Source organism: Pleurodeles waltl, chromosome 5 (genome assembly GCF_031143425.1).
Source record: "Pleurodeles waltl isolate 20211129_DDA chromosome 5, aPleWal1.hap1.20221129, whole genome shotgun sequence".
Lineage (NCBI taxonomy): Eukaryota > Metazoa > Chordata > Amphibia > Caudata > Salamandridae > Pleurodeles > Pleurodeles waltl.
In genome coordinates this window covers 1,666,657,086-1,666,683,601 of record NC_090444.1, presented here as the reverse complement: position 1 = coordinate 1,666,683,601, position 26,516 = coordinate 1,666,657,086, and the positions used below count along the sequence as shown (strand labels likewise).

Below are 26,516 nucleotides of genomic sequence, written 5' to 3'. Positions count from 1 at the left end.
AGGCCCTGGGTACACCTTATACCACTTTACAAGAGACTTATAGGAAAATTAAATAAGCCAAACAGGTGCAAAGCAATTTCACCACACTGTAGGGGAGATCACATGCACTTTAGCACTGACTAGCAGTGGTAAAGTGCCCAGAGTCCTTAAGCCAACAAAAAGAGGGTCAGAAAAATAGGAGGGAGAAAGGAAAGTTTGGGTATGACCCTGCCAAAAAAAAAAAAGGACCAGGTCCAACAGTGTGGGTATTTAAAACACCTGCGTACCTTGCACCTTGAAGAGCCCTAGACTGCTCGACTCATGCTACCACTGAGTTTTAAGTTCTAAGGGGGTAGCACTTAGCCCAGTTACTCAAAGCCAATAGTAAGTCAGGACCCTGGGCATCAGGAGTTGAAGGCCACAGCCTAGGGTTGGCCTAGTAGCTCCTGCTTGCCCTGTGTCCCTCTGAAAGGGATCCAATGGTGTTTGTGTTGACTGAGTATTATCGTGAGCTATTAACCCCTTCCAAACACCTTTATAATTTGCTTCAGCATAGGCAGGTGGGGATGCAAAAGTAGTTTCTCCCTTCAGAAGGGCCTAAACAATTTACTCATCATTTCATAATCACTGATGGGTAAATCATCAACTGTGTGTAAGTCAATCAAAATAATAACTAACACTTAGCCACTGGATTGGTTACACTACAAATGACCTACAATTATTAAAGATATTAGCCTGACCTGATTGAGCCAGACTGCCATGGCATTTAGCCTTTGTTGTGTAGGATGGTTAGCCTAATGGCAAAATGCTCTGTATTTGTGCACAAATTGATGGCCTCATTTTCGACACTGACAAACTACATTAGTTGTCCTTTGAATGGGAACTGGAGGTAGCAATCAAATGATTCACATCTCATCTGACAGACAACAGAACATCAAAATTGGTATAATTCTCTCCATGCCTGACAGTGTCCATTTTGGGGGCACTGAAGTGCCATCCTCACCATATTACTCTTCAGAGAAACCACTGGGGGCATGCTGAGAAATCAGTTGACTCCCAGTTATTTCTCAACATTGACAGTTTTAAGAGCCTAAAAAACATCTAGCCTACTTCATTGAAAGGAAACTCCAACCCTGGATAAAAAAGGAACCTTAAACTACACCTACAAAAGGCAGAGTTCCATATTTCTCCCCTAAAAAAAATCTAGGTGGCCGCAAACTGGATAAATGAGTCAGAAGACATGTGACCTTCATATAGAATACGTCTGGTGAGCCAAGATATGGGCGGTGAAGTACCCAGGTGTGATGGACATATTGTAGTGGTGTTCTGAAGAAGAACTGCGCGAATCTCATCAAGAATGATTAATCCATGGGAGGATTGGTGTGTGCTGCGGAGGGGGGCCCAGTAAAGGTAAAGCCGGAACAGTATGGCTGTGCTTTGATCTGATGCTCCTTTGTCAGGAATTTTAAATACTGTTCAGTATGGCAGGTGTAATAAATCATGGTGGATTGGAGGAGGGGCGGATTCCAAATGAGCGGATTAGTGTGTCCTGTGGTGGTGCTGGAGTGTGAAATTAAGTTGTGACTGGTGAGATATTGTGAAGAGTAAACTGCAATGGCTCACCTGTTTGTAAGTGTATGTGGGGATGTTTTAGGGACCTGCGTGATTTGATGTGTTGCCAATTGAAATATTGTGGCGTAGGGTCTACTAGGAAGGGAGTGTTGTGATGATACAGTTGACTATGCTGTGTTTTGTCACTGTGGGGGCACAGCATAATGTGACGCTATTGGTGAGAAGATTTTATACCATTCTATTTACTTGCAGAGCAGGTGGAACCTTACTTGCCAAGGACTAATCTGAATAAGTTATATTGTTTTGGGAGAGATGTGCAGTTGTGGGCTCCAGGGCAGGTTTTTATGCTTTTGGAGTGCGCAGATCTCCGAGGGGAGATGGTGTTTGACAGTGGGGAAAAGAATGCAGAACAGTTGGTGTGTGAAATAAGGGTATCAAGAAACGCGGGTGGTGGACTCCACCTATCCCTGATGGTGCCTCGTCTTAACGCAATGCTGAGTCCGGGCATCCATTCACCCTGAAGTTATCTGTTTTTTATGTAAATTTCATCTATTACTGATTTTGTTTTTTGGTTCCTTTCTTTTGCACTTCCAGGCATGAACGTGCGGTAGATTTACAATGGTTTTAATGTGTTTTATGTAAGGAGATGCAGATGAAAAATATATACCATATAAAGAAAGATATTAATCACTGTACCACGTAGGCTGTGTCTTGTGAAATAAATAGCACTAACCTAGCTGCAGAGCAAAGGAGTGATGTGCGAAAGCCAGGTCGAGTTAATTCAATCATGTTGTTAGGGCACCAACAGGGTTACCAAGCACTTTGCCTCTCACGATTACATCCAGGGTAGCTAGTGTAGGAGCCACTACCAGACTATGGCTCACCCAACTTGGGCCCCACCTGCTCAAAATGTTGGCTTCATACGGCCCTAGCCGAAGGTGGAATCTGGCCCGTTTGACGTTTGATTAGATTTTGTTCAGGTTGCAGTCTTGATTGCTCTTCCAATTCCCTCATTCTCCGTGGTGTGTATTTATTAAGTCTTCCATCACAAAAAAAAAATATATATATATATACACATAACGTGGCGCGTGGCTACTGTTCATTTCACCAAATCCCATCCTTGTCCTGCTATTTACGTATTCAACAGCATCTCTGCAGGGCGCTGCACTTGTTACCTATGCGAGTAAGCACTCCAAAACACCACACAGTGGTCCTAAACACTTGCTATAATTTGAGTGGATATTTACATCTTTTAAATACACAATTACGTTTAAAATGCATACCCGGTTTTAAGCATATGGAAGTTAAGGAATTCGACCAAAATCACATGTTTTGGGCCAGTGTCTTTTTTTTTTTTTTATTAAATGGAGGAGGGGGCAGAAGAGGTCGAACAGAGGTTATTGGCTGGTGTTGAATCGGTAGAAAGCCGCTTGACTACATCTCCGCCAGCACTTCATCCGAAATCAATTAGGCTTCTCGGGCTCATACCAGTTCTTATTGTGCCTGACCCACACACTTTACTGGATACAGCTATCCACTCTTGGGTTCTTCTGTGGGTGTAGGTTAACGCACTGCACAGTGGTGTTCTGGAATCCACTCCCCTGCGCTAACTGGGAAGGGCGGTGGGGGTGGGCAAAGGCGTGGGGGAGCTCCCAGCTGCAAACGCCTAGCGCTCTCGATACATGACAAAGCATGCGCCTCTGGTTCAGTTTCCCCTCCCACAAAACAGTATTTTTTTAAACCAGCAAATCCCAGCTGCATATGAAGAGGGAGCAGGCAGGGCTGACCGACCAGTATCGTCCCTGAAACAAAAGCATTATATAAATTCTGAGGAGTGGGCCTGTGAGCGGAAGAACAAAGGCAGCGGAATAATGGGAGATAAAATGTGCATTCCTTAGGTGCAAATTCCTACAAGACCACACTGCACTCTGGTGTTAAAGAACACCCATAAAGCCATACAGTAGGACGAAAAAAAAAAAAAACACCACAAGACAGATCATATCAGAACAATTTTAATACTTAACATTAGAAAAAAAAAAAATGTACAGCTCATAGAATTTATGTAAACATTAAATCATCTTCTTTACCACTTGCAACGGCCTATTTTAGATAATTTCAGAACAAAACCCAAGCAGTACCACCGCCCACTAAAACCGTGCAAGCACAATCGTGCCTGGCTCTTTAAACGAGACCATTTTGTGTTTCGTCATTACCTGACGAAAAAACACAAGCGAGGACTTTCCGCCCATACGCAAAAATAAAATACTGATCAGTTACCAAAATGCAGTGGTTTTCTTTTCAATTTATAACAAAAACAAAAATAAAATAAAAAAACACAATCTTCGTCCTTATAAGCAGTTACAACATAAGATTCTTAAAGATGCTAGTGTTAACCGAGTGCACCGTATTTAAAAAACAAAGTGTGCAAAATACGTTTTCTTCAAATAATTTAATACAAAAAGCGTCCACAAAGGAGTAGCTTGGGTAATGCAAATTTGAGCACACTCCTCTCACTCCAATAGGGAATGTGTTTCCATTAAAATGGTGTGCGATAACATTTCATGCCCAACAGTTAACCAGGGCGGCACATGATGGCAGGTCAATGTTAATATTGAACAATTCGCATTAGCGTGAAGCAACCCCACTCTGTGAAAAGTAAACAGAATGCGGAATTAGATGGTTCCTAGGTCACAGCATCTCCGGAGGAGCAGCACTGCTGCGAGTTATTGACCACCGAGGTGCCAGGCGTCTGTGTTCACTGGGATGCACCATTATGTTGTAGAATGCAGTAACGTGTGGGCTGGGTCAGGTCATCCTATTTATAATTTATCAAGGGACATTCTAACCACTTTGGAAAAGGTGCTAGTATGATACGTTCGTAAAACAGAAGGAAAAACCTGCATTCGCTTGCTTGTGGACCAACAGAAGGCTGTATATGATGGGAAGTACATGGCATTCTGATCAATTGAATAAAAGCTTACTTCGAACCATCAAAGCCACCAAAGATTTAAAAGAGGTTCGACTTAACGAACTTGATAATCAGAACCCTGTGCGTGTTCAGTTGGCCACTTAAACCCACCCCAGGCTTAAGTTTCAACAAGACGACACCATTAAAAAGGAATAACATGACCCAATGAGGTTTCACTTACAGCTCAACACGTTACTTTACAAACTGATGCACCGGCGCAGGGTTGCAAAAGACAACTGCGCGAAAAAAAACTGTAAACAGTATTAACAATGGCTACGACCCCGCCCGAAGTTAGCATTTTAAAGAATACCCAAACCACCCTAATGGCTATCAGTGTAAGAAGAGTTCGTTGCTGGCTCGACCACCAGGCACTGTTCTTGGAGGGCAATTAAGAAAGTCATGTCCCGTTCCTCACCCGGTCTGCCCAAGCAAATACTGATGTTGTGGTGGGCAGGCGCCCCTCCCCTGAGGCATCGATTTGTTTCGTCTCTGCACCGCTGGAAGGCAGAGCACGGGTGCTAAAGGTGATGGGAACCCAAGCCCCAACACTTTCGGATGAACGACGTCCCGGGCTCGGCCTGCATCTGCGGGTGGGTAGGGTCAGTCAGCGATGGCCTGAAAGCCCTCCTCGTGCCCCCCAGGGTTGGTCCGCCCCTTTCACTAGGGGTTGCTCAGTCTATAGTCTGCGGGGGCGACCCTGCTGGAACACCTGCCGGCGCTGCGCGCCCTCCGGCGGGCTCATTGTCCGTGTCCTGCGGCACCTCCGGCCCTCACAGTACCTTGCAGCAGTTGGCGCAGCCGCCGCCCGCGGAGCCGTGCCTCTTCTGCAGGGCGGCGCGCGTGGCCGTCTCGAAGACCTCCCGCACGCCCTCCTTGGTCTTGGCCGAGCACTCGAGGTAGTCGTAGGCGCCGATGCGCAGCGCCATGGCGCGGCCGTCCTCGGCGCGCACCGGCTCCTGCTTCATGCGTGCCAGCTCGCCCCGGACGTGCTCGTCCTGCCGCAGGTCCTTCTTGTTGGCGACCAGGATGATGGGCACGCTGGGGCAGAAGTGGCGCACCTCGGGCACCCACTTCTCGGGGATGTTCTCCAGGGAGTCGGGGCTGTCGGCCGAGAAGCACATGAGGATGACGTCCGTGTCGGGGTAGGAGAGGGGGCGCAGCCGGTCGTAGTCCTCCTGCCCGGCCGTGTCCCACAGCGCCAGCTCCACCTGCTTGCCGTCCACCTCGATGTCGGCCACATAGTTCTCGAAGACGGTGGGCACGTAGACCTCGGGGAACTCGTCCTTACTGAAAACGATCAGCAGGCACGTCTTGCCGCACGCGCCGTCGCCCACCACGACCAGCTTCTTCCGGATAGCCGCCATCGCGCTCTGCGACGTCACAGGCGCGCGCGTAGCGTCACGCCGCACGGTAGCAGCTAGTGCTTGGTCTGCAGGGAGTCGCCTGTAGCAGCGGCTGGCTACCTCCTGTGGAGTACTGGGACCGTAGGTTGCAGGTAGCTTCCTGGTTCAGCGGCTGTCAGTCTGTGCACACAGCTCCTCGGCACCGTGTTGTCGCTTTGTTTCAGCGTATGGCAGTCCTACGCTTCTAAGAGGCGCTATCTCCTCGACAAAGCGTCAGGATTTGCTTTTGTAGCTACGGCACTGGTTTTTCATGAAGCTGCTTCTCAGTGATCACAGCATCTACCAGCTATTGCTCAGTCCTTTGTAGCTCTCGCTCAACTGCTCGCCTTCGCGGTTGTACTGTTGGCAACGGCGCTGCGCTGAGATATAAAGGCACCGGTCGCGTTCTTAATATAGCCAGCCAATGGCGGGGCACGTGGTGAGCTCATCGCCGTACAGCCCGGCTGTGATTGGCGCAGGGCGGTCGGCACGAGGGCGGCGGGGAGGGGGCGTCGTGAAGCGGGGTGCGATCCCGGTGGGAGGAGGGGCGGGTGTCAAGGAGAGGGCTCCCCCTCCTCCACACTCAGCAGCCTGGAGACAACACAGCTCTGGGAGCGGCGCGGGCAGAATGTACAATGAGCGAGAAATCCGCACTGTGAGGGTGGGAGCAGGGGAAGGTTTTCAGGGCTCATGCAGACATTGCTTCTTCTTTCATGGAAAAAGCACATTAAAAGAAACTAACATGGCCAGATGATCATCAAAAGGGCGATAACAGCTTAAACATCTGCTCTTTCAAAAAGATGCCTAGAGGGTTGGTTGGGCGTGTACGGTGGTTCGGTGCAGGTATTGGGTATTTGAGAGCAATTATGGGAGAATTCGAAATTTGTAATAATGCTTTATTGAAAGGTAGCTATTGAGCGCCGACAAAATAGTTGAACTTTGTCCCGGTTCCTTTGTTTCTTTTTCAAACCTGATCTGCAAGCAACAAACAAGGAAATGAGTGACCGGCGGTGGATTTAAGTAAGCAACTTACTTTCCCACGGTCTCTATGTTTCCTCCAGTGTGTCAAAATTCCACTATTTGGGTACTGCGCTAAGACGTAAAGTGCAATAAATGAACTACCTTTTATTCAGAGCGAAAATGGGAAAGTATTGCCCAGGCAAACGTCGATACCATAGGTTGATAACTGCAAGTGAAATGGCTGGTGTTGATATCCAAAAGGATGAGACACAATATATTCAAGAGGGTCCAAATGTAAGCAAATGCGTGCAGTATTTATGTACTAAGCATTTGTATTTCACGGTATAGCATTCTTAAGGATTTGGATTCAAAATCAAGAGTGTCCCTTTAAAACGGATGCAGTTCCAATGTTTCATTGTCCCCATGCAAAGTGAGCCAGGAAACCAACATCCTGGTCCAGTAACCAGAAATACATCTTCCCTCCTAACACAGGCGCTGTCACAGTCTGTTCCTTAGCTCGACCACCTCCCCCCGCACCAAAAAAAAGCTCTCAGCGTGTTTGCCTGGAGGATGGGACGCTGATAAAAGGGCAAACACTCGAGTCAAGACTGACACAGCTGTCAGTTTGTACTCTTACTGTGTATAAACACCGGCCAAAGGTTACCCGCGTCAATTATACTCCGTAGCAGGATTACACACATTGTGCCAATAAGCTTCGTGGGACAAATGGTGACTGGGGTAATTTTGTGATCATTACATTATAGCCGGGGTACTTAGCATCTGATGTGACCACGGAACACCGAGAAAATTGAACAGATGCAATAAGCAACACTGTAGGAGAGAAGGATGAAGAACAAGAAGGGGTGGCCAATGATGCAAACTGTGCACAGTATAAGGTAGATGTGCTACCATAGAGCAGAGTACAGAAGTGCTGGAGAGGTGCAGTATGATGATATAGTACATTAACAATCCAGCAATGGCACTTAAGTAGCAAGCATAGCCCAGAAACAGTGGTTAATCCAATCTGAGCCACAGCTGGGGCACCTTACAGAAACCTGTCCAAGACAGAGGGAAGTGGAGGTCTTTCGTTACTGCCCTACATGCAAGTCGACATAACGGGTAGTAAGCAAGTAAGTGGCCAACCCGGATTACCATGGCTCTCTTTTTGGTCTTCCTGACTAAATCGTTGGCTAAGAAATGGTCATAATATCACATTCATTGGTAACCTTCCCTCATGTACTGGTCACGCTCAGTCGCTCACCATTGTCCAAGTCTCTAGCCACTTTGCCTCATTCATATGGTCTAATCTGATTTTCCCTGATTGTCCTAATGTGCCCTGCCCTTTCACTTACAAACTGTCTTTAGTCAATGCATTCTCTTATTTGCTTGCCACCAAATTCCCTGTTACCTTGCCACATTGGTCACCCATCCACAATTACATCTCATCTTGCACCATTCACTTATCACTCAGCCTCAGTCACTGCTCTCTACCTGCGTCGTTTGCAGATCATCCTTCAGTTACTGTTCCTCATTTACTGGGCATCCATCCTCAGTCACTGGTCACCTTCCATTTTCACTCATCATTTAAAATTAGTCACTGATCAACCTGCAGTGTTCAGTGGCTGGTCCCTTTCTTGGGCTTATCTAGGAGCAGAGTCTAATACTGGTGTTGCTGTGCCCCTCACACCCCCCCCTTTCACCTGGCAGATTTACAGTCACCTGAGCTTGAAGAAGGGATGGGGAATTGTGTGGCCTCATCTATGTTTGTAAAGTATCCGGGTTCCTTACCACAACCTCAACCACTTCTCTCTTCACGGCCTGGGTGAGTCATCCTTGTCTGAGTTGGTCTATTGGCTTTGGCATTCTTTGTGATTATTCTATGGTGTTCTATGTTACTAATTTCCTCTCGCTGCTGCCTTTATTTTGCTGATAGGGTCAGGCATCACAGTCTCCATGGTCCTGGGTCTGCTTGTGGCCCTCTTGGAGCATGGACTTTTGACACCTTAGCCCGCTGGGTCCTGGCTCACTCCCCGTATGGAGTATCTTTGCTTTGCACCTGCTTTAGTTCGGAACGCATAGTTTTGTCATATATTGCTGGTCATCTGTCTATGGGTTCAGTTGTACATGTCCTGCTCATTCTGATTTTTCTGAACTACTGGTGGGTTTCCTGTACTCTAGGATTTCTGTAGGAACTGGGTTAGCTAGTTGTTCTACACTTGATGGACAAACACAAGTTCACCAACACATGCCATTCTGTTACAGCTGCTTCTGTTTTCCAGGATGTTTTATCTGAGATGCACTTTCCTCTGCCCGTTCCGGAGTAGGGAGTATTTTTTGCGTGTCTGCCATTGTGGCTGTGTCCTGTGGCTGTGGTACGTTACTCTTGTTTCTTCTCTTGGATCCAGCTCTGCTGTGGTCTTGATTGTGACTTTAATTGTACTCTCTTGCTGGTCAGGAGTCTCTGTAAGCCGCACTTGGATATATGTATCTGATGTGCAGGTTGGATGTTCATCATGTTTGACTCGATCTTCCATACTTTGATCCTCTGTGTCTTACAGGCATCCACTGGTTTGCTGGAAGAGTTCTATCTTGGCTTCCTATAATCTATGTCTCTATCCTGGTGCTTGCTTTGTGTCCATGTTTGTAGTTTACAGCTCTCTAAGCTGAGTTGTGCCAGGGTTGCATCTTGCCTTTATCTCTTTTGGTACTTTCTGAGCTCTCCAGGAATTCACCACTCTTTTGCTTTGTTGGGAATGCCTACTCGGGTGTTGAATGTCTGCCGAGTTGCGCTAGCTTTGTTAGATCCCCAGGCCACTGTTCATTGAGGAGGTGCTGGAGGCCTGCTCCTGGGTGGTGGCCCTTTTAGTTTTTTTTTTTTTTTTAAGGTGGCCTTAACACGGCAGGATCACCCCATGGTAGACCATTGCGACTGGATGTTGCCTTCCTCTCTTACTTTCTCCCAGTGTTCCAGTTTATTTTCTTGAAGTAACAACCTGGTTCGATATTCCTTGGATGCAACTTTATAGAGCTTCTGCTGAGTGCTCTCCTACTCCAGGTTTGCACACGAAGGGGCCATCATTAAGTTGTAGGTTTGTTGATCGCACAGTGCCAACATAACATTACTTGTGAACGTAGCATTTCAAAGAAATACAAACACAAAAGAATTGCTTACCTTTTGTAGCTATCCTGTAGGACACCATTTAAATATATTGCTTTATTAGGTAGGCATTGTTCACACCATTCACGTACTGTTTTTATTTTCTTACTGCTGCCTTAGTAGTTTGCCAGCATAAGAGGTTTTACCCTCAATCAAAATATGCAAGTTGCTTTTATTTTACTATATTAGCGCAGGAAGGTAAATCCACACGCTTGCTTAGGCCAACAGTTGATCATGCGGCATCTAAAGGGTAACATTTCCCTGCTCTGCCCCTCCAGCCGTGTACTCTTAAAGACCCCCCAATGCAGAGCTAGAGCTGGCTTGTATAACACTTGAAACAAACACCTGTGTTATTCCGCATTCAGTAGCGATTCGTTGAGGGCTATCCTGGCCGTTTACGCAGCAGGAAGCAACTGTTCAGCATCCGACGTCCTTGTTTACCTTGTGATGGGAATGTAATCCTCGCCTCCACCCTGCGGGGGTGCCCTGCACTTTACCCATGCATGTGCCGGTACCCCACCGTGCGCACATTAGCAGCTCATTGGGCTCCGCCTTCCGTCAACCTACGCACTTGATTACTGAGTGCATGTAAGAGGCCTCGAAGGTGTTTGCTTCCACTGTGCGTTCACGAGCTGTGGAGCGTGGGTTAACCCATTGTTGACTGAGCTCACAAAGGAAAAGGGGTCTAGTGGTACTTGAGCTTAGGTGGGTTACGGACCCACTTTACCCCAATTCATTGCAGTATTTTTGCCTTAAAACCACGGGCATGTGGGGCCCAAGTTTCATGCTTGCGTTAGGGCCCACGGCACCATTGCTTACCACTGTGAAGGGCACTTCATTTAAGCATCAAGAGTTTGTGTCAGTTTGCTAAAAACCGTGACGTGCGCCTCCATATTGCAAAAAATGGGACGTTGGTTTCAAATGTATTTTTGGCATTAAACCCCGTAATACAGCTTGATGGCTACATGTGCATGTGTTTTGGCTGTGTATGTATACTCATACACACAGTCTTTTATGAGCTGGTGCTTAAAGATGGTGCTTGCCAGCACTCATCTGGGGCACTTACTGTTCCTCATCATATATGCTGAGAGACCATCCTACATGCCTCCCTTACCAAAGGCATTTGGCCCATGCTAACCAAAAATGTGTTTTATTGCCAAAATTCCTTGGTGCATCAGCCTTACATGCTGACACTATAGAACATGGATACTCATAAACAATTTCCCAGGGGCCACAAAGTTTGGCTGTCATGTGACGTTCGGATGCATTGATGCCAGCAGGGTGGTGGTTGTGTGTGGGGAGGAGGTAGGGGAATTGGCAGTAAGGTGGGTTTGGAGGAAATTAAGCATATACATCTAGTGTCTGAATTGCACACTGTGAAACCAAAAACGTGTGATTAATACTGGCTTCGCCACTTCACTAAATTGTATGATCCTGGGCAATTTGTTTTTTTCACTTTCCCTCCTTTTTCATTATCATATATGAGGATCTTGAAATACATGACTTCAGGATGCGTGCTGTACAAAACCTTCTCATATGTTTGACTTAATAAACCATAATGTTGCTCATGTATAATATAAACCCAAGCCACCCAAAGAGTGCGCATAGCAACTGACTTGCCTCTTAGTTCACTCTTAGAATTGTTGTCGGAGTCTGGGGATGGAGAATGAAAGCTTCTAAATTTATGATTAAAGAATATCACTTAAAAAAAAATACTTCGCAATGCACTGATATAATCCGATGTACTAAGGTGAAACGGTTCCGCATGTTAATGATTTACAATTTTTTAATTTTGAACAAACTTTATCATATCTTTTCACTTCTGGTGCAAGATGTCTTTAAAAATAAAGGTGTTTTCTAAATGCAAGCTTTGCAAGACACCCTAGTTACTTCCTTTATTTGACTTAAATTAAGCTTTAGATAAATACTTGCCTGTTTATTTAACATTTTTTAATGTTTGTGCTGAGTCCAGTTGTCCTTGGGTGGGGGGACTTTTAAAGGTCAGGAGGGCTGTATGCGGCCGCCAGGACGTACTTTGAGTATCACTGCTATAGAAGAACCCTCTTCTCTGCAGCACACATTGTAAGCACACTCCTTGGCCCTGTACCTGTACTAAGCTCTGTTGCAACTCAGGTTGTCACCATATAAATAACAATACATACATACAAGACTGAAAAAAGTTGTTTCCTTGTGACATGGGGTGATATGGTAACCTTATTAACAACTGGGATTCATCCCAGCGTGACAGGCACGCAAACAAGTTTGAACCGTTTGCACATTTACTCAGTGCAGCTTGAAAGTGCACAAATGATTTTGTAAACAAACATTGAGGAAACACACAGAAAGATTGGCTCTACTTAACGACGTCTTGTCACAACATTTGAAGTTTGAAGGCTCAAGAGAACTTGAACCAAGATTACAAGTCTCAGATTTCTTTGACGTGGTCACTGAGGACGTAGTACTAGAAACGTAGCCTCAAGACATGGAATTATACTGTTACCATAGGAATCAGTAAACATGTTTGGAAATTATTGTTTGTAGTCCTGGGCTGCACACATGCAATTGCCACCACTAAGTGGCAGGTGTATCAAATCCAACCCTTTCATAAAGCTTCCAGATTAACACCACAGAAGGCTGTGGTTCCCCCAACACCATGTAAAACACTACAGTAGATAAATAATGCCACGCAGACTACGCCTGGTTATATGCAGAACCCATCCGCTTCAGTATCCACCACAGCTTGTCAGCCATTTTTCCCACACACCAGTCTGTGGCTGCTGGCAGCTCACCCACCCAGGCGCTACCCCGCTGCAGCCACATGCGTATAATTTAGCCGCTTAAAAGGGCTGCTGTTACCAATCAGAGCTTTCAAGTTTACTAGGTTCATGCATGAGTAGAACATCCAGTACAGGTTTATTATTTGCATTTTGGGTCTTACCGCATTCATTTAGTAATGGGATTAAAAAATAACTACAAATCCTAGGATTCAAAGAAAAGACGTCTGGACTGCATGATCAACTCACTCATGTATTGAAGACATTTGGGAAGTTTAAGATGTGATCAGCTTACTGGGTGGAATATAAACTCCCCGATTCACCACCCAGCTCATTCAGTCATAACATCTGTGGATGACCCTAAGGGAGTCTGTGCATTGCTGCCTCAGTGAACACTCAAGGCCAGCACAGTTTTATTGTACTTGTGAGTGGGTATCCGCCACACTGCTCTCACAATGTGGCCTACTAATTTAATTATCGTTTGATCAGTCTTAAAACGGTAATGTACAACATTACAAGTTGGAGTATGGAAAGAAAACCCCTAGAAAGGTTGACTTACTCTTACATAGAAGAAGGAAACTTGGGAGGACTGACAACCCAGATGATCTGGTAAGGACAGACCTGCTTGTCACCAAAGGGCAGTGAGCAGGCAGAGTAGGAAGAGCACATTTGTTTGTCACTGCGTGAAGTGAAACGTCTGGCTTAACAAATGTCTTCAAGTTTGTTTGATGTCATGGAATGGAAAGAGATACTTCCATACAGAACAGCCCAGAACATGCCTGGTTCAGGGCCCCAAACAGCGCTAGCCTCCCGGATGAGTACAGAGTCACGGATGGGTTCAGAGTCTGCTGTGGGTGACAGAGTTTAGGTGTTTGGTTGGCTGGATCAGCATCGTCAGTTGGTGAGGTTCGAGTGGATACAGAGTCTGCTGTAGGTAACTGGGCTTAGGTGCCTTGTTGGCTGAAACGTCATTGGTCGGTGAGCTTCAAATGGGTACAAAATTGGAGTGGGTAACTGAGCTTAGGTGGTAGGTGGCCTGGAACTTCATCAGTTGGTGAGGTTCGGATGGATACAGAGTCTGCTGTGGGTAACTGAGCTTAGGTGTCTTCTTGGCTGGAACATAATCGGTTGTTGTGCTTCGGGTAGGTACAGAGTCTGATGTGGTGATTGGAGCTAGATAGTCGGTGGACTGGAACAACATCGGTTGGTGATGTTCGCATGGATAGAGTCTGTTGTAAGTTGCTTAGGTGTTTGGTTGGCTGGTGAGGTTTTTGCAACCTGAAGGTGCAGATCGTGTGGTTGGCAAGATTCTACATTGCTTGAACCAATAGAAATCGAGTTATATATCCCAGTGGTTTGCTTATAGGAAGAAACATTCAACTGGGAAGGCAATGAGAGAAGTCCTGTGACTCGGAGGCAAGAACTCCAAGTGTGCTTGTTAATCACTCTACTAATGCGCTCAAGCTGCCATTGCTTCTCACACTGTCTTGACGGAGTTTGTCATTGGAGTCATGTACAAAGTCCACTTAGGCAGTTATAAGCAGGACCACTGGCATTATTCAATTGTGTGGCCGCGGCGATTTACTCATAATTATTGGTTTGCTGCACTTGTCACATAATCCATTATCTGCAGATTTTAACAAAAGGATATTTTTGTTTCTAGCTCAAACTGTTAAAAAGTTACTAAAAATGAAGTAACGCGTGGTGGGATGTCCTTTGCAAAGCTGGACTGGTCACCTTTCTGTTGCTTATCTATTTGAGAATTAAATTGGTGCAAAGGAGATGCAACAAAGGCCCATACAGTGTTACCAAGTTTTAAAATGACCACATAATACTGACATACTATACTAAAATGTGCCTCATTATGCCGCATAATTAACTCAACCCTGCCGCACAATTTGGCCCTCTTCTGCCGCATAATTCCAGTGGCCCTGATTATAAATTGTGCAACCTAACAGATCATTTATGTGCCCCATTCAATTAAAGTGGTTTTTCTAATCGTTTTGTATTTCCTTTCAGCCCTCTATTTTGCATACGCAGCTCCTCTTTGTTAGAGCTGGGAGAAACTGCGGTTGCACAGGAGCTCAATTTGTGCAAAAGCCTCAAGTGTTAAAGCAGGCACAAGCACTGCCTGCGCCCAATTTTATACTTACGCAATTGTATTCAAAACAGCCTGGTTCCGAAACGAGGAATCAAGAATGAGCAAAGTTAAAAGCGGAGGCCATGGACCATGTGAGCGGAAAAGTAGGCGACAAATGTAGCGATCGCCATAGGTACTGACAAAAGAGCGAACAGCAAGCCCTGGGTGTTGCTGCCACCTAGTGGTCGTGTCAGGTTTTGCAATGATACCTTCGGAATTGTTGAGAGCATCCTGGTTTAAATTTGATATTCATAACAAACAAAATCACTGGAAGAAAGGTTGAATCCAAATACAAAAGTGCAGCATTGACAGTTTCACTTGTTACGCTGTGGTCCTGGTGTGATTCTACGCAGAGACCCTGCATGTCGATCACTTCTTGTCTCCCCTTGAACCTATCTCCTGCAGAAGACGATGTCCCACAGTAGGGACGGGGTTCCTCTGCATCCGGGTCTCTACACCTATGATGAGTGGCCCCAGGTCGCTGTGTGGCCCCACCCCCACAGCCTCTTATTTACACGCAGTTCGTATATGAGATGCCGACAAGGACGATTAACTCCTATGCTCCCTCTGATCCCAGGAAAAGGCTCAGGGAACAAACCCTGCCTGATCTAGACCATACTACTACGAGGAAACCTAGCGATTAGAACGGTAGCGTCATTTTCCACGAGCTGCAGGGAGAGGCCTGGGGCTGATTCTCCCAAGCCCGATCAAAGGATGCGGGTGGCGTTTGATTGGTGCCGTCTTTCAGTAGTGTCCTGGTCAGCTTGACAAGATTCACTGTTGGGCCATTTCGACTGCTGCGAAGCTGCACATGACAGAGATACCTTTTTTTTTTTTTTAAATGTCTGAAAGAAGTTACTAGGCACTGTACTGCCACAGGACTAGCAAGTAGTTCTCCAGTGAATTACCATTAGGAGTGCTGAGAGGTGCAGGCACTCTCCATTTTAATTGGAAAAAGTGCAGGTACTCGGCACCGGACAGCACCTGCCCATTTAAAGCACTGGGGTAGTAGAAACTTACCATCCACTCTAAATCGGGCGGGCACTTGAATGGCCAAACCTCTTGGCGGACCTTCCTCCGTCAGGTTGGATGTCAGCAACGGAGACGGAGTAAGCTGGGTCGCTGAATTTGTTAAATTATGCCGAACTGTAAATACGGCTGGCGGACCTTCAGTTTGGAGGATAAGGTACTCTGTTGCCGTTTGGGATGGAGTACCCTCACCGCTAAACTCTAAACAGCCACCAAGTCTGTTGTGACTGCTTGAGAATTCATTAACAGGTTGAGTAATTTCACCATAAATATTGCAAACAACCATCAGTCCATTAAAACGGCCATGCCTCCCCCCATCACAACTAGTGGTGATCATTTGTTTGCTCAGAGGTCTTCAATCATGATCAACTCTAGTTCATTAAAAAGTTGTGGCGCTTAGTCCATATGAAGAAGACACGTCGCATGTTCCCCACTTCATATTAAGAAGACACGTAGCATGTTCCCCATATGATCCCTGTTTGATAAAAATGCAGCACAGGGTCCCAGAAGTTACTATCCTATGGTTGTAACACATATCAATTCCACATTAGTACCAGGCAGGTACTTTCAACCTTCAGTAGGGTGTTTGTCTTCCCCCCTACAAATCTGTTGTTCACCCCACTGTCTATGAGAACATGTCTTCAATTCCCACCTGACAAATCTGTAGTAATGCAGCTTCTTTGAAAATGGTGGTATCCCAGCCCCACCCCAGAGTAGTATGTACCCTGGCAGATATACAGAATCAGTCCAGCTAGTGGTCACAGATGTATGACAGCAGACTAGGGTGATCTCTCTGCATTGATTCTTCTGGATCTCGACTGCAGTCACTGCCGTGGACCATAGGCTATTTCTAAGCCACCTGATGCAGAAAGGGGAGCCATAGTCCTTTATTGAACATTTGAATTCCTGACTGCAGAAAGGGGAGCCATAGTCCTTTATTGAACATTTGAATTCCTGACTGGCAGAGCACCTCAACCAATAATGGATTGTACAGCTCAGCGCCAGGCACTGTAACCTGGGGCGTGCCACAGGGTTCTCCATATAGCTCTTTGTTGTTTCACATTGATGTTAGACCTCCGCCACGCTGATTTTATATTTTGTGCTTTCATTTTTCACATATGCTGCCTCTGCAATGAAATCTTGCCCTAAGGCAGTCACTCTAAAAGATGCATTTTAATTCCTTGAACCTGAATGGTAGCAAAGCGGACATTCTGATCCGTTGTTATAAATCACCCTTGCTTGTTGAAAACCAGCTCTTCAGTGCTCAGGCTGATGCATTGTAAAGTTTTGGCTAGTTGAAGGGAATTCCTGGCATAAGGGTGCCGGAGTGGGCAATCAAGAAAAGCAACCTAGGGGCACTTACATCATGCTAGTGTTGCAGACTGGGAAAAGGCGTGGAGAAAAGAGGACACAGAAAAGGGAATAAGGAAAAAGAGAATTTCATTACTCTACCTGTAAATGATGCTCACTATGCGAGCAAAGAAGAAACCGAAAAGCCTCTGTCTTACCGGGTTTGCATCTAGAACGCACCAAGACAATCACAGCGTTTCCCTCCCTTCCACCCAAATGAATGCTCAGTGACATAACTAAGAAAGGAGATGGTCAGTCCCATTCACATTCACGTTAATTGACTCTCTACACCTTAATTCAAGCCCAGCAGCTTCACCCGTGTACCAAACGGTAGAGTGCATTTTGTCACCACCAAAACGAACTCCCAGCCACCTCCTATTTTCAGTCCACGTTGACTAAAGAAAATATATGGGTTATTTATATTTTTGCATTTGCACAAAATGCGTTTTGAAAATTCTCTGATTAAAAAGAAAAATTGTTAGGAATTGGAGCGTGGGTCCTTCCCATGCCCCTTAACGTGGATGTCTTCCTAGGAGTCTTTAGTACTGTGATAGTGGTGTTTGGGGCGAAGGCCCGCGACCACCGGGAGCGCTAGGTGGCCGGAGTGGAAACCACACCGCGGCCCGAGCAGAAAACAGCGCCAAGTTGGGCGCGCAAAAAACAAAGGGTCATGGGGGGCGGAAGTCCCCCAGACAACAAACACCCAAGGAGAAGAAGACACCCACCCACCCACCCACATCAACAGGAACGCCAGGCACCCAGAGCGTCGCAGGCTGGGTTGACGGACGAATGGCAGTAAGAAAGAAGGCGGAAAGAAAGGATAAAAGAACTAAAAAGGCCACACCCAGCACAGCGGGGTGGCAAGACATCTTACCTTGGGATGCCTGGGATAGTGATGTTTCTGCAAGTAGCCCACCATCAGCAATTAGGACAACAAAGGACAGGATGCAGTGCGTCCTTTGGTATCTCTAGTACCCCCCCATGACTTTCATACGGACACCTCTGTGAATGCTGTCAAGACATTCAGTTCTTGTGTTCAGCTTCAAGGCACTGTCCCTTACTGCGTTTTTAAGTTACACAAGCTTACACAGAAGGAAGCCATCTGCTTCGTACTAAAGACTCAAAGACGCCAATTTACTGTGGACACCACACCTTTCCAGTCTGATATCCACAGTGTGCATCAGTGGAGGCATTCCTGACTTTTAGTGGCCAGATCTTTGTTCAGCTGTTGATTGCTAGAAGTGAGGCCCTCACCCCCCTTTAACCTCTTTGCTTCCACCAGCTTCAGTGCTTCATGGACAGATTCTCTTTGATTTTGGGCACAGGGGTAATACTCAGGCTTTAGAAATTTCGCCCAAGAGCGTCTTTTCATTTTCTCCACCATCATCCTTAAATGGATTCCACTGACAGATGGCTCAGGATTCAACTTCTAGAATCTTGGGCATTTAAAACACCTCAGTGCAGACTCAGGGTGAGGGCATGAAATGCTCTTCGTAGTAGTAATGCACAGCTGTGGGGCTTCAGAGTCTATTAAGTTGCACCAAAAAGTCCTGCATTGCTGCCTGTCGCATAGAAATACCTGTTAAGATGGGTGGGAGAAATATTGTGCTGCAAAGGAGCATTCACACAGGGTGGGTAGGGCCTCCTGCCACCCAAATATAGATATCTCTTGGTACTTCAGAGTATGGCCTCTTCCAAACTTTTATCCATAAGCCTCGGGCTAACGGAATAGGAACGATTGGTGTCCCGGTCAACTCTCATGGCTCCTTGATGCTGTATGTAGGCCTCACCTTAAGCACACTGTCTCTTCTCTACATCTCCTCACTGCCTCAGTCTAGCTCACACATGCTGCAGTGCATCCCAGTGGGATCCAACATCTGCAACCCATGTCGAGTCTCCTACCAGTGCATCCGATGATCACATTTATACAGGGCAACTGTGTCAGTAAGTGGGAGGCTCCTAACATCACCACCCAGCAGCCCTGACGGTGCCTTCCCTGTACCTTCAGGAGCTCTTCATTTTCCCACGTGCTCCACATGGTTCATCCTCTCCCTTGGTGTAGACCCAAGTAGCTGACAGAGGGAGGCAAACCTGAGAGCCAACAAGGCAAATCGCCATCATAGAGTCCGGTAAGCAGCACCCTTCAAAACAATATTGATGCAAGCTGCAGTGTAGTAAGGCAGCCCCTATGCCTAATGCATGCCTCCTGTTTCTGCTGTTGTGGAAAGTACTACAAAGGTGGTGTGACCTAGTTACTGCAGTGTGTCACAGGCCATGTTGCTGTTATTGTGTATTTTTCGGTAGGTCCAACGAATGAGCAAGGTTTGTGGAGCACGTGATCAGGATCGCTCAAACAGTGAAAACGAGGGCAGGAGCTGGTTCTATCAATATGATGTTAATAGAATATACAAAAGCCCTCAATGTGGCTTGTGTTTGCCCTCTCTGTGTCTCTCATAGTCAACCCTAACCTTGCAAGGACCAGAAAGCAGACTAGCCAGCTTCCTCTGTTCCACGTTGTAGGTGCCTGGCCAGGCATATAGACGGGCCAGAGAACGTGTAAGATGAGTGGTACAGAAACCGTGCTAGATCTCCATATTTCATTTTACTGGATCCTTCTTTAAGACAATATTGCATTGATCCTTTATTCTGGTAGATCAGTAATGTAGTCAATATAAAAGAGGCAACAGGGAATGTTAAAATTGAAAGTGATTTAAAGTTTTATATACATTTTATTCCATGATTTTTTATCAAACGCAAATTAGCATGTTTTTAATTAAATACATTTATAAAATGATGTAAAGATGCAGTGGTTCACCCTAAAAGAGATACAGTCTTCAATCTATCAGCTGATGTTTTCATCACATACAGAACGAGCTAGGGACGATCGCTTTTCCAGTCTGAGATCAAACCAGCATACTTGCTAAGAGCACGCCACAGGCATGTTTTTAACAAACGGGCTGGTGCTGACCAGCCCTCACTTTTTATATTCTCCTGCTATGAGAACCAGTAGTTTTCTTATCACAGGACCATCAAGGTTTTACTATTTGGTTTCAAAGAGATATTTTGTGTCACCTGCAGCACGTCCCCTTAGGTGATGATGCATACAGAAGCTGAATCCCCGTTCGATTCCCTAGTGCTCATGCACACGGCCATACAATTTGTCCTCTGGCCATAAATGCATTACCATGTCCCTAGTGGAGAACAACAAGTGTTTGAACAGGAGCCTTGTTAATGTTAAAAACAGTCTTGGGAACTTTGCCCTTCATGAAATTGACAGTAGGCTCCAATCTTCGCCTCAGGTTGTTTTACATCACCCCCAAAGCATTACTTGCACCTCGAAGGCCTGCAGGAGTTACCATCAGCATACAGGTAAACATATTGTCAGGGAAGCCAATATCTCCCCACTCCCCCTTCCCTGCCTGGAACATGAAAAGGCATAATGAAGACCTTTGAGCAGCTTCTCCTGAGTTTTAGACACAAAGGAACCCTAGGCAAGCCTGCCCAAGAATTAGGTGATTGCCGCTAACACCTTATGACGTACAGTATCACCCCATTGTAGCCGCAGAGACCTACTCCATTTAATTGGGTCAACCAAAATACTTGAAGCATGTAGCCTCATGACTGGACTTTCAGCCCGGCTCAGCTACTCCCATTTATGGTTTTAAACTGGTCCTAAAGATGAGGCTAGAAATTTCACCTTTATCTTACCCGAGACCACGCAGCACTCTAGCGAGTCAGTACAAGTACAGGACTTAACATATCTACTGGCTCCTGTTATTAATTGGGACCAAACTACAGATGCAGGAGAAGCTGACTTCTTGCCTCCAGAATCCTAATGCCAACAGCCTGCCTTCATCACAGAGATCCAGCCTGGGGCGACAGAAACAAATGTTAGCTAGCTGCCTACATCGACATAAGGAATGACAAGTAAAAGATCAACCAGCAAGTATTTAATCAGAGTACCCCGTCTTGCCTTGAGTCAATTGCAGATTTGAGAGTCCATGTTTCTTTTGCATTTTCTTGGCTCATGCTGAGATGAGTCCAGCAGTGAACACAGTCCAGGAGGTGCCTATTTACTTCCCATCAGTTTCTGCCCTAGACTGTGTTGATTTAGTTCAGGGGTCTCCAACCTTTTCTGTAGTGAGAGCTATTTCTGATCAATGTAAATCATTGTGAGCTCCTGAAGGCCCATCCACTCGCACATTGTTACCAGATATCCCCGGGCCCAGCTCAATTGACTTTAAGCCTCATGTCCTTAGAGCAAGATACTATGGTTTGAACAAAATACTTTGAGTGTGGTCTGTGAGGATGTATGAACGGGTCTTATGTGGACAAAGTACTATATTTATAACAGAAAAATACAGCCATTTGTTTAAGTGGGAGGAATTTTAAGTGAAAAAGCATGCTTCATAAAACATTAAGATGTAATTGGCTTAATTGTGGAAACAAAGTGGAGAAAGGTTTTAAGTAGTGTTTCATAGAAACATTTTCTTCACTCTAAATATTTCCCTAAAAAAAGACTGTATGTTTCAGTTATAAATATGGCACAGTGTCTACTAGCCACTGGGAGCAATATGCCTGCTGTTTGTAAACATAATACTTTGAACTGGGAGAAAACTAAAATGAGGAGTTAACTTAACCATTAAAATAACTCTTCATTTTAATTTTTTCCCATTTAAAAGTATTCAGAAACCCAATTTTGTTTTCATGCTCCAATACTGAAGTGACAAGGACGTTTATTTAAGAGTTAAAAGCCTAAGTACTTCAGTTCTTCACCTCTACGCCCCACCCAGAATCATAAAACTGAGTCAGCACTGCTCATTATCAGGCCCTGTCTGCATCCACCGGATATACCACCAGCCGTATTACGAGTTCCATAGGATATAATGGACTCGTAATACGGCTGGTGGTATATCCGTCACTTTACCGTCACTTTTGGGACGGATTAACACCTCCTCCAAAGTTGTAATAACCCCCTAAGTGTGGGTTTTGGAGCAGCCAGTGTAAACTACTTCCATGCCTAGTCAGGGGTAGAAAGCACTATACAAAATGCAATTACAAAATGTGTTTGTGTGTCAGAAATCAAGGTAGTATTTGCCCATCATGTTACATTGCTAAAATGTGAGGTGAGTCCTGTACGAAAACTCCTTTATTTTTTTTCTTAACTCTCCAGCCTTCTTTCTTCAGTGTGACTTTCTCTGTACTCACAACAGTTGCTGCACAGACTGCGCTTCACTCTACCCTCTCTTCTAGGTAAGAGTTTCAACTTTCATATTTGTTTCTTGTTTTGTTCTTTCCTTTATGCTTGTGGACTCCATGTGCATTGTTAGACTTGGCTGCTCTTGGTGTGGTTTCCCTGTACATTTTTGCTTCTGAGCTCCTATTTTTGGATCCTGTGCTGTAATTCGTTTTTGCTGGTTTCGATACTCTAGGCACATTACCACTGCCAACCAGTACTAAAGTCCAAATACATTCTGTCTAAATGATATTGGTAATTGGTTATCCATTATTGGCATATTTGATTTACTAGTAAGTCTCTAGTAAAGTGCACTAGTGGTGCTCAGGGCCTGTAAATCAAATGCTACCAGTGGGCCTGCAGCACTGATTGTCCCACCCTCATGGGTAGCCCTGTAAACATCTCAGACCTGCCACTGCAGTATCTGTGTGCACAGTTTTTAACTGCCAGTTTGACCTTGCCAGGCCCAATCCTTCCCTTTTCTTATATGTAAGTCATCCCTGATGTAGGCCCAAGGTACCCCCATGGGCAGGGTGCAGTGTATTTAAAAGGTAGGGCATGTACTGATGTGTTTTACATGTCCTAATAGTAAAATAAAGCTACATTTATTTTTCACTATTGAAAGGCCTATCTCTCCCATGGGTTAACATGGGGATTGCCTAGGAATACCTCCTAAGTGTAAGTTCCCATTGGGAGCAGATAGAGATTTGGAGTTTGGGGTCTCTGAACTCACAATTTAAAAATACATCTTTTAGTGAAGTTGGTTTTTATATTCTAAGGTTGAAAAGGTTGAAAAAGTGGGCATTTTCTTGCTTAACCATTCTGTGCTTCTGCCTGGCTACTGAATACACGTCTGGGCCAGACTGACAGTTGGGCTCTTTTTGAATTCCCTCTAGAGAGTTACACAACAGGAGCTGAGGTGTGTCCTGCATTTCTTAATGTGTCTTCCTGGGCTAGAGAGGGAGGGAGGGAGGAGCTGACACCTGCACTTGAAAGGGCTGTACTTGTCCTCTCACCATACAGTCTCCAGCCCCCTAGTGCATGTCTGGGGCCAGGGCAAGGAAGAGGCAGAGTCTTGCACACTTTTCCTTTGAAGCTTGCCTACTTCAAAGGTAGAAAGGGGTATAAGTAGTGGATCCAAAAGCCAAGACTTTTAGAATACTTCTGGATCAAGAGGAACATCTGCCAGGAGAAGAGCTTTGTGCTTGAGAAGGGCCTGCCACTCTGTCTCTTGATTTGCTGTGATGGCCTGCTGTTGCTGCTTCTGCCTGAAGATGAAAAGGAACGTACTTTGCTTTCTGAAATCCTGCTTGTGAAGTTTGCTTTCTGAAATCCAAGCTTGTGAGCTTGCCCTCTGCCATGAAGTCCCAGCGCCATCAAAGACTTCATCTGCCAGCACCTGGGCTCTCTTGCAGAGACCCCCTACCCTTCCAAATGATGCCACATCCAGTCCTTGGGCCCTAGAAAGGAGAAGCTGGAGAACCCAGGGTGAAAATTTACGCACCGGAGCCAAGTGGCAGATATATTGACCCACCGCTTTCTCAGTGGCAGGAAAAAAGATGCAGCACCAGTGAAATCGATGCATCGCCAGCTCAGCGTGGGTTCATCGCTGCAGTGTGTCTGGATTTTCCAAGTATTGTCCCTGGGTATCAAAATCTTCAACTTCCCTGCACAGACCTGTGGCTGCTTGTCCAGGAACTGACGAGTCGCTTGCCTGGTGGAGAAAGAATTGATGCATGGCCTCACTTGCTAGTAAGGAATCAATGCATCGCTTGCTTTTCTGATGCACGCTCGCTTGTGCGGCTTTATTTTTATGCATACCAGGTACTTTGAGCTAAAACAATGCATCCATTGACTTCTATGGATTAATACTCTTTTTACTTTGAAAATTCATATCTTTGCTTGTGTATATTGGAGTTTTGTCGTTCTGGTCTTGTTTGATTTAGATTAATATTGGCCATTTTCCTAAACTGGTGTGGAGTCCCCTTGTGTTGTTTCCACTGTGTTACTGTGTGTATTTGTACAAATACTTTACACATTGCCTTGGAGATAAGCCTTACTGCTTGTGTAAAGGTACCAAAGGGGTGAGCAGGGGTTATCTGAGCTGTGCATCTCCCTAATCCTAAAGAGAGTGAGGGTCCCTACTTGGACAGGGTGTAAACTAACTGCCAACTAGAGACCCCATTTCTAACATGCATCTATCACTTGGGTGTTGTGCTTTATTCAGAGTCGGGGCTAAGCTGGCATCATGCTCGTGTTTTTGCTGACAGAGCATGGCCAGCTACTATATTATTGGCTTTCCCTGTGTCTATGTACTGCTCGTCTGTGCCTGTCTTCTGTTCAGAGAAAGGTGGCAGGGGGGTTCCTCAAGGTTTTAATTTATTTACTTTTTTTAAATTAATTTTTAAATTAGGTTTTTCATCAAATTGACAACAGTAAACATAACAGTTGCAATGTGGTTCCACCACTTCATCCAGTCATTACAGAGGTCAGCTACAGTGAGCATTTCATCACTTGTTATATCTTATTGTCATAACGAAGTACAGAATAAATATATTCACCTAGATCATAATTTCTGTTGATAACAGATACGTAGTGAATAGGCTTCATATATCTCTAGGTCTAAAGGCCTGATGAAGTTGTTCCACATAGTGTTCTAGCTGATTGCTACAGTATGTCAGAGCTTTTAGCCACGTATCAAAGTTGGGCGACCTTCTACTGCCCCAATTGGTAGCCACCCTCCTTTTCGCTCTCTATTGCGACATGTGGTGCATGCACGCATAAATAGTATAAGTATAGATCCAGGTCTCCAAATCCAACTCGCATATATGGATGTGTAAGTGTATTCCAGCTAACTCTGGGCTGTTTCCCAGCCCAAGCTAGTTTTGTCATGTGGGTTCTGAGAGTCTCGAAGAAGGCTTTCATCAGCGAAATGGGGATGTTTAAAAAGAGGTTTAGGAATTTGGGAAGTACGACCATCTTTATAAGTGCTATTCTATCAGCAGACAATAAAGGAATCGCCCAGCGAGATATCTGGTCCTCAAGACGTGAAACAGTGGTGCCATTATTCCACCTAATAACTGTCTCTGTATCTCTGTGTAACCATATACCCAAGTATTTTATGGGGTCCATGCACCATTCCAGTGGAAAGTCCAAAGCATGTGGAATGGTACTCCTAATGAAGAGGAAGATGGTCGACTTAGTCCAATGAATGCTCAGTCCGAGTATCACTTTCACATATCACCTGTGCTAAGTTCACTGCCGGGTGATATACGTACAGCACCATGTCATCCGCGTATAGGGATATTGCCAATAGGCACTGGTGAAAACGCAGGGTGGCATTAGCTTGCCATTGCCTTATCACACAGACTGAGGGTTTAAGCGCCAAGGCAGATTCAATTGGTGACAGTGGACATCCTTGCAGTGTCCCCTGGTATATTCTAAGTGTTTCCGATATATTGCCATTGTTGCAGACTCACACCTCCGGGTCCGCGTACAGCAGGCAAATCCATTGTAGAAACGCCTGTGGCGTGCCCAGGTAGCGAAGCACCGTGAACATATATGGCCACTATGTAGAATCAGACGCATGTGCTGCATCGAGGAGAACTGCCGCTGCGGGGAACAAGGGCTCAAGATAATATAGCACACCAAAAAGTGCTAGTAGATTCTGCGTTTTGACTGCTCTGTTCAATGTTTACATCTAGCCTCTGTGTGTGGTCTGAATCCATTTTATTGGTTTTCAGCATTTTCATACACTAACAACACACAATTATTTCTTAAATTTGACCAACATTCTACCATTTCAATTGGATAGGTGCAAGGCTGTCTGGTAGGCATTACCGTGTGAAGGACTACTAACTTTCTAAAATTGAATGAAGATGAGACTGGCCTCCTTGTAATAGGCGGGGGCTCTAAATTTTGGTCTGGTGACATATGCACCACTTGGCCCCTCTTCCATCCCAGTGGGTC

General features: G+C 45.5%; 2 protein-coding genes across 2 annotated transcripts in view; one reads left to right on the top strand and one right to left on the bottom strand.

Moving 5' to 3' along the window:
- Positions 1-3,547: 3,547 nt before the first annotated feature.
- On the bottom strand, positions 3,548-6,281 carry RHOB (ras homolog family member B). The gene has a single exon (XM_069235998.1). It carries the CDS (start codon positions 5,881-5,883, stop codon positions 5,290-5,292), a length of 594 nt encoding a protein of 197 aa, XP_069092099.1. The 5' UTR covers positions 5,884-6,281; the 3' UTR covers positions 3,548-5,289.
- A 179-nt stretch (positions 6,282-6,460) lies between these two features.
- Positions 6,461-26,516, top strand: part of LOC138296658 (b(0,+)-type amino acid transporter 1-like) — a 318,433-nt gene continuing 298,377 nt past the window's right edge. Inside the window, exons 1-2 of the mRNA XM_069235997.1 lie at positions 6,461-6,556; positions 22,525-22,564. Of these exons, the coding sequence (XP_069092098.1) occupies positions 6,530-6,556; positions 22,525-22,564 (67 nt within the window). The 5' untranslated portion in view covers positions 6,461-6,529. The remainder of the gene's footprint in view (positions 6,557-22,524; positions 22,565-26,516) is intronic.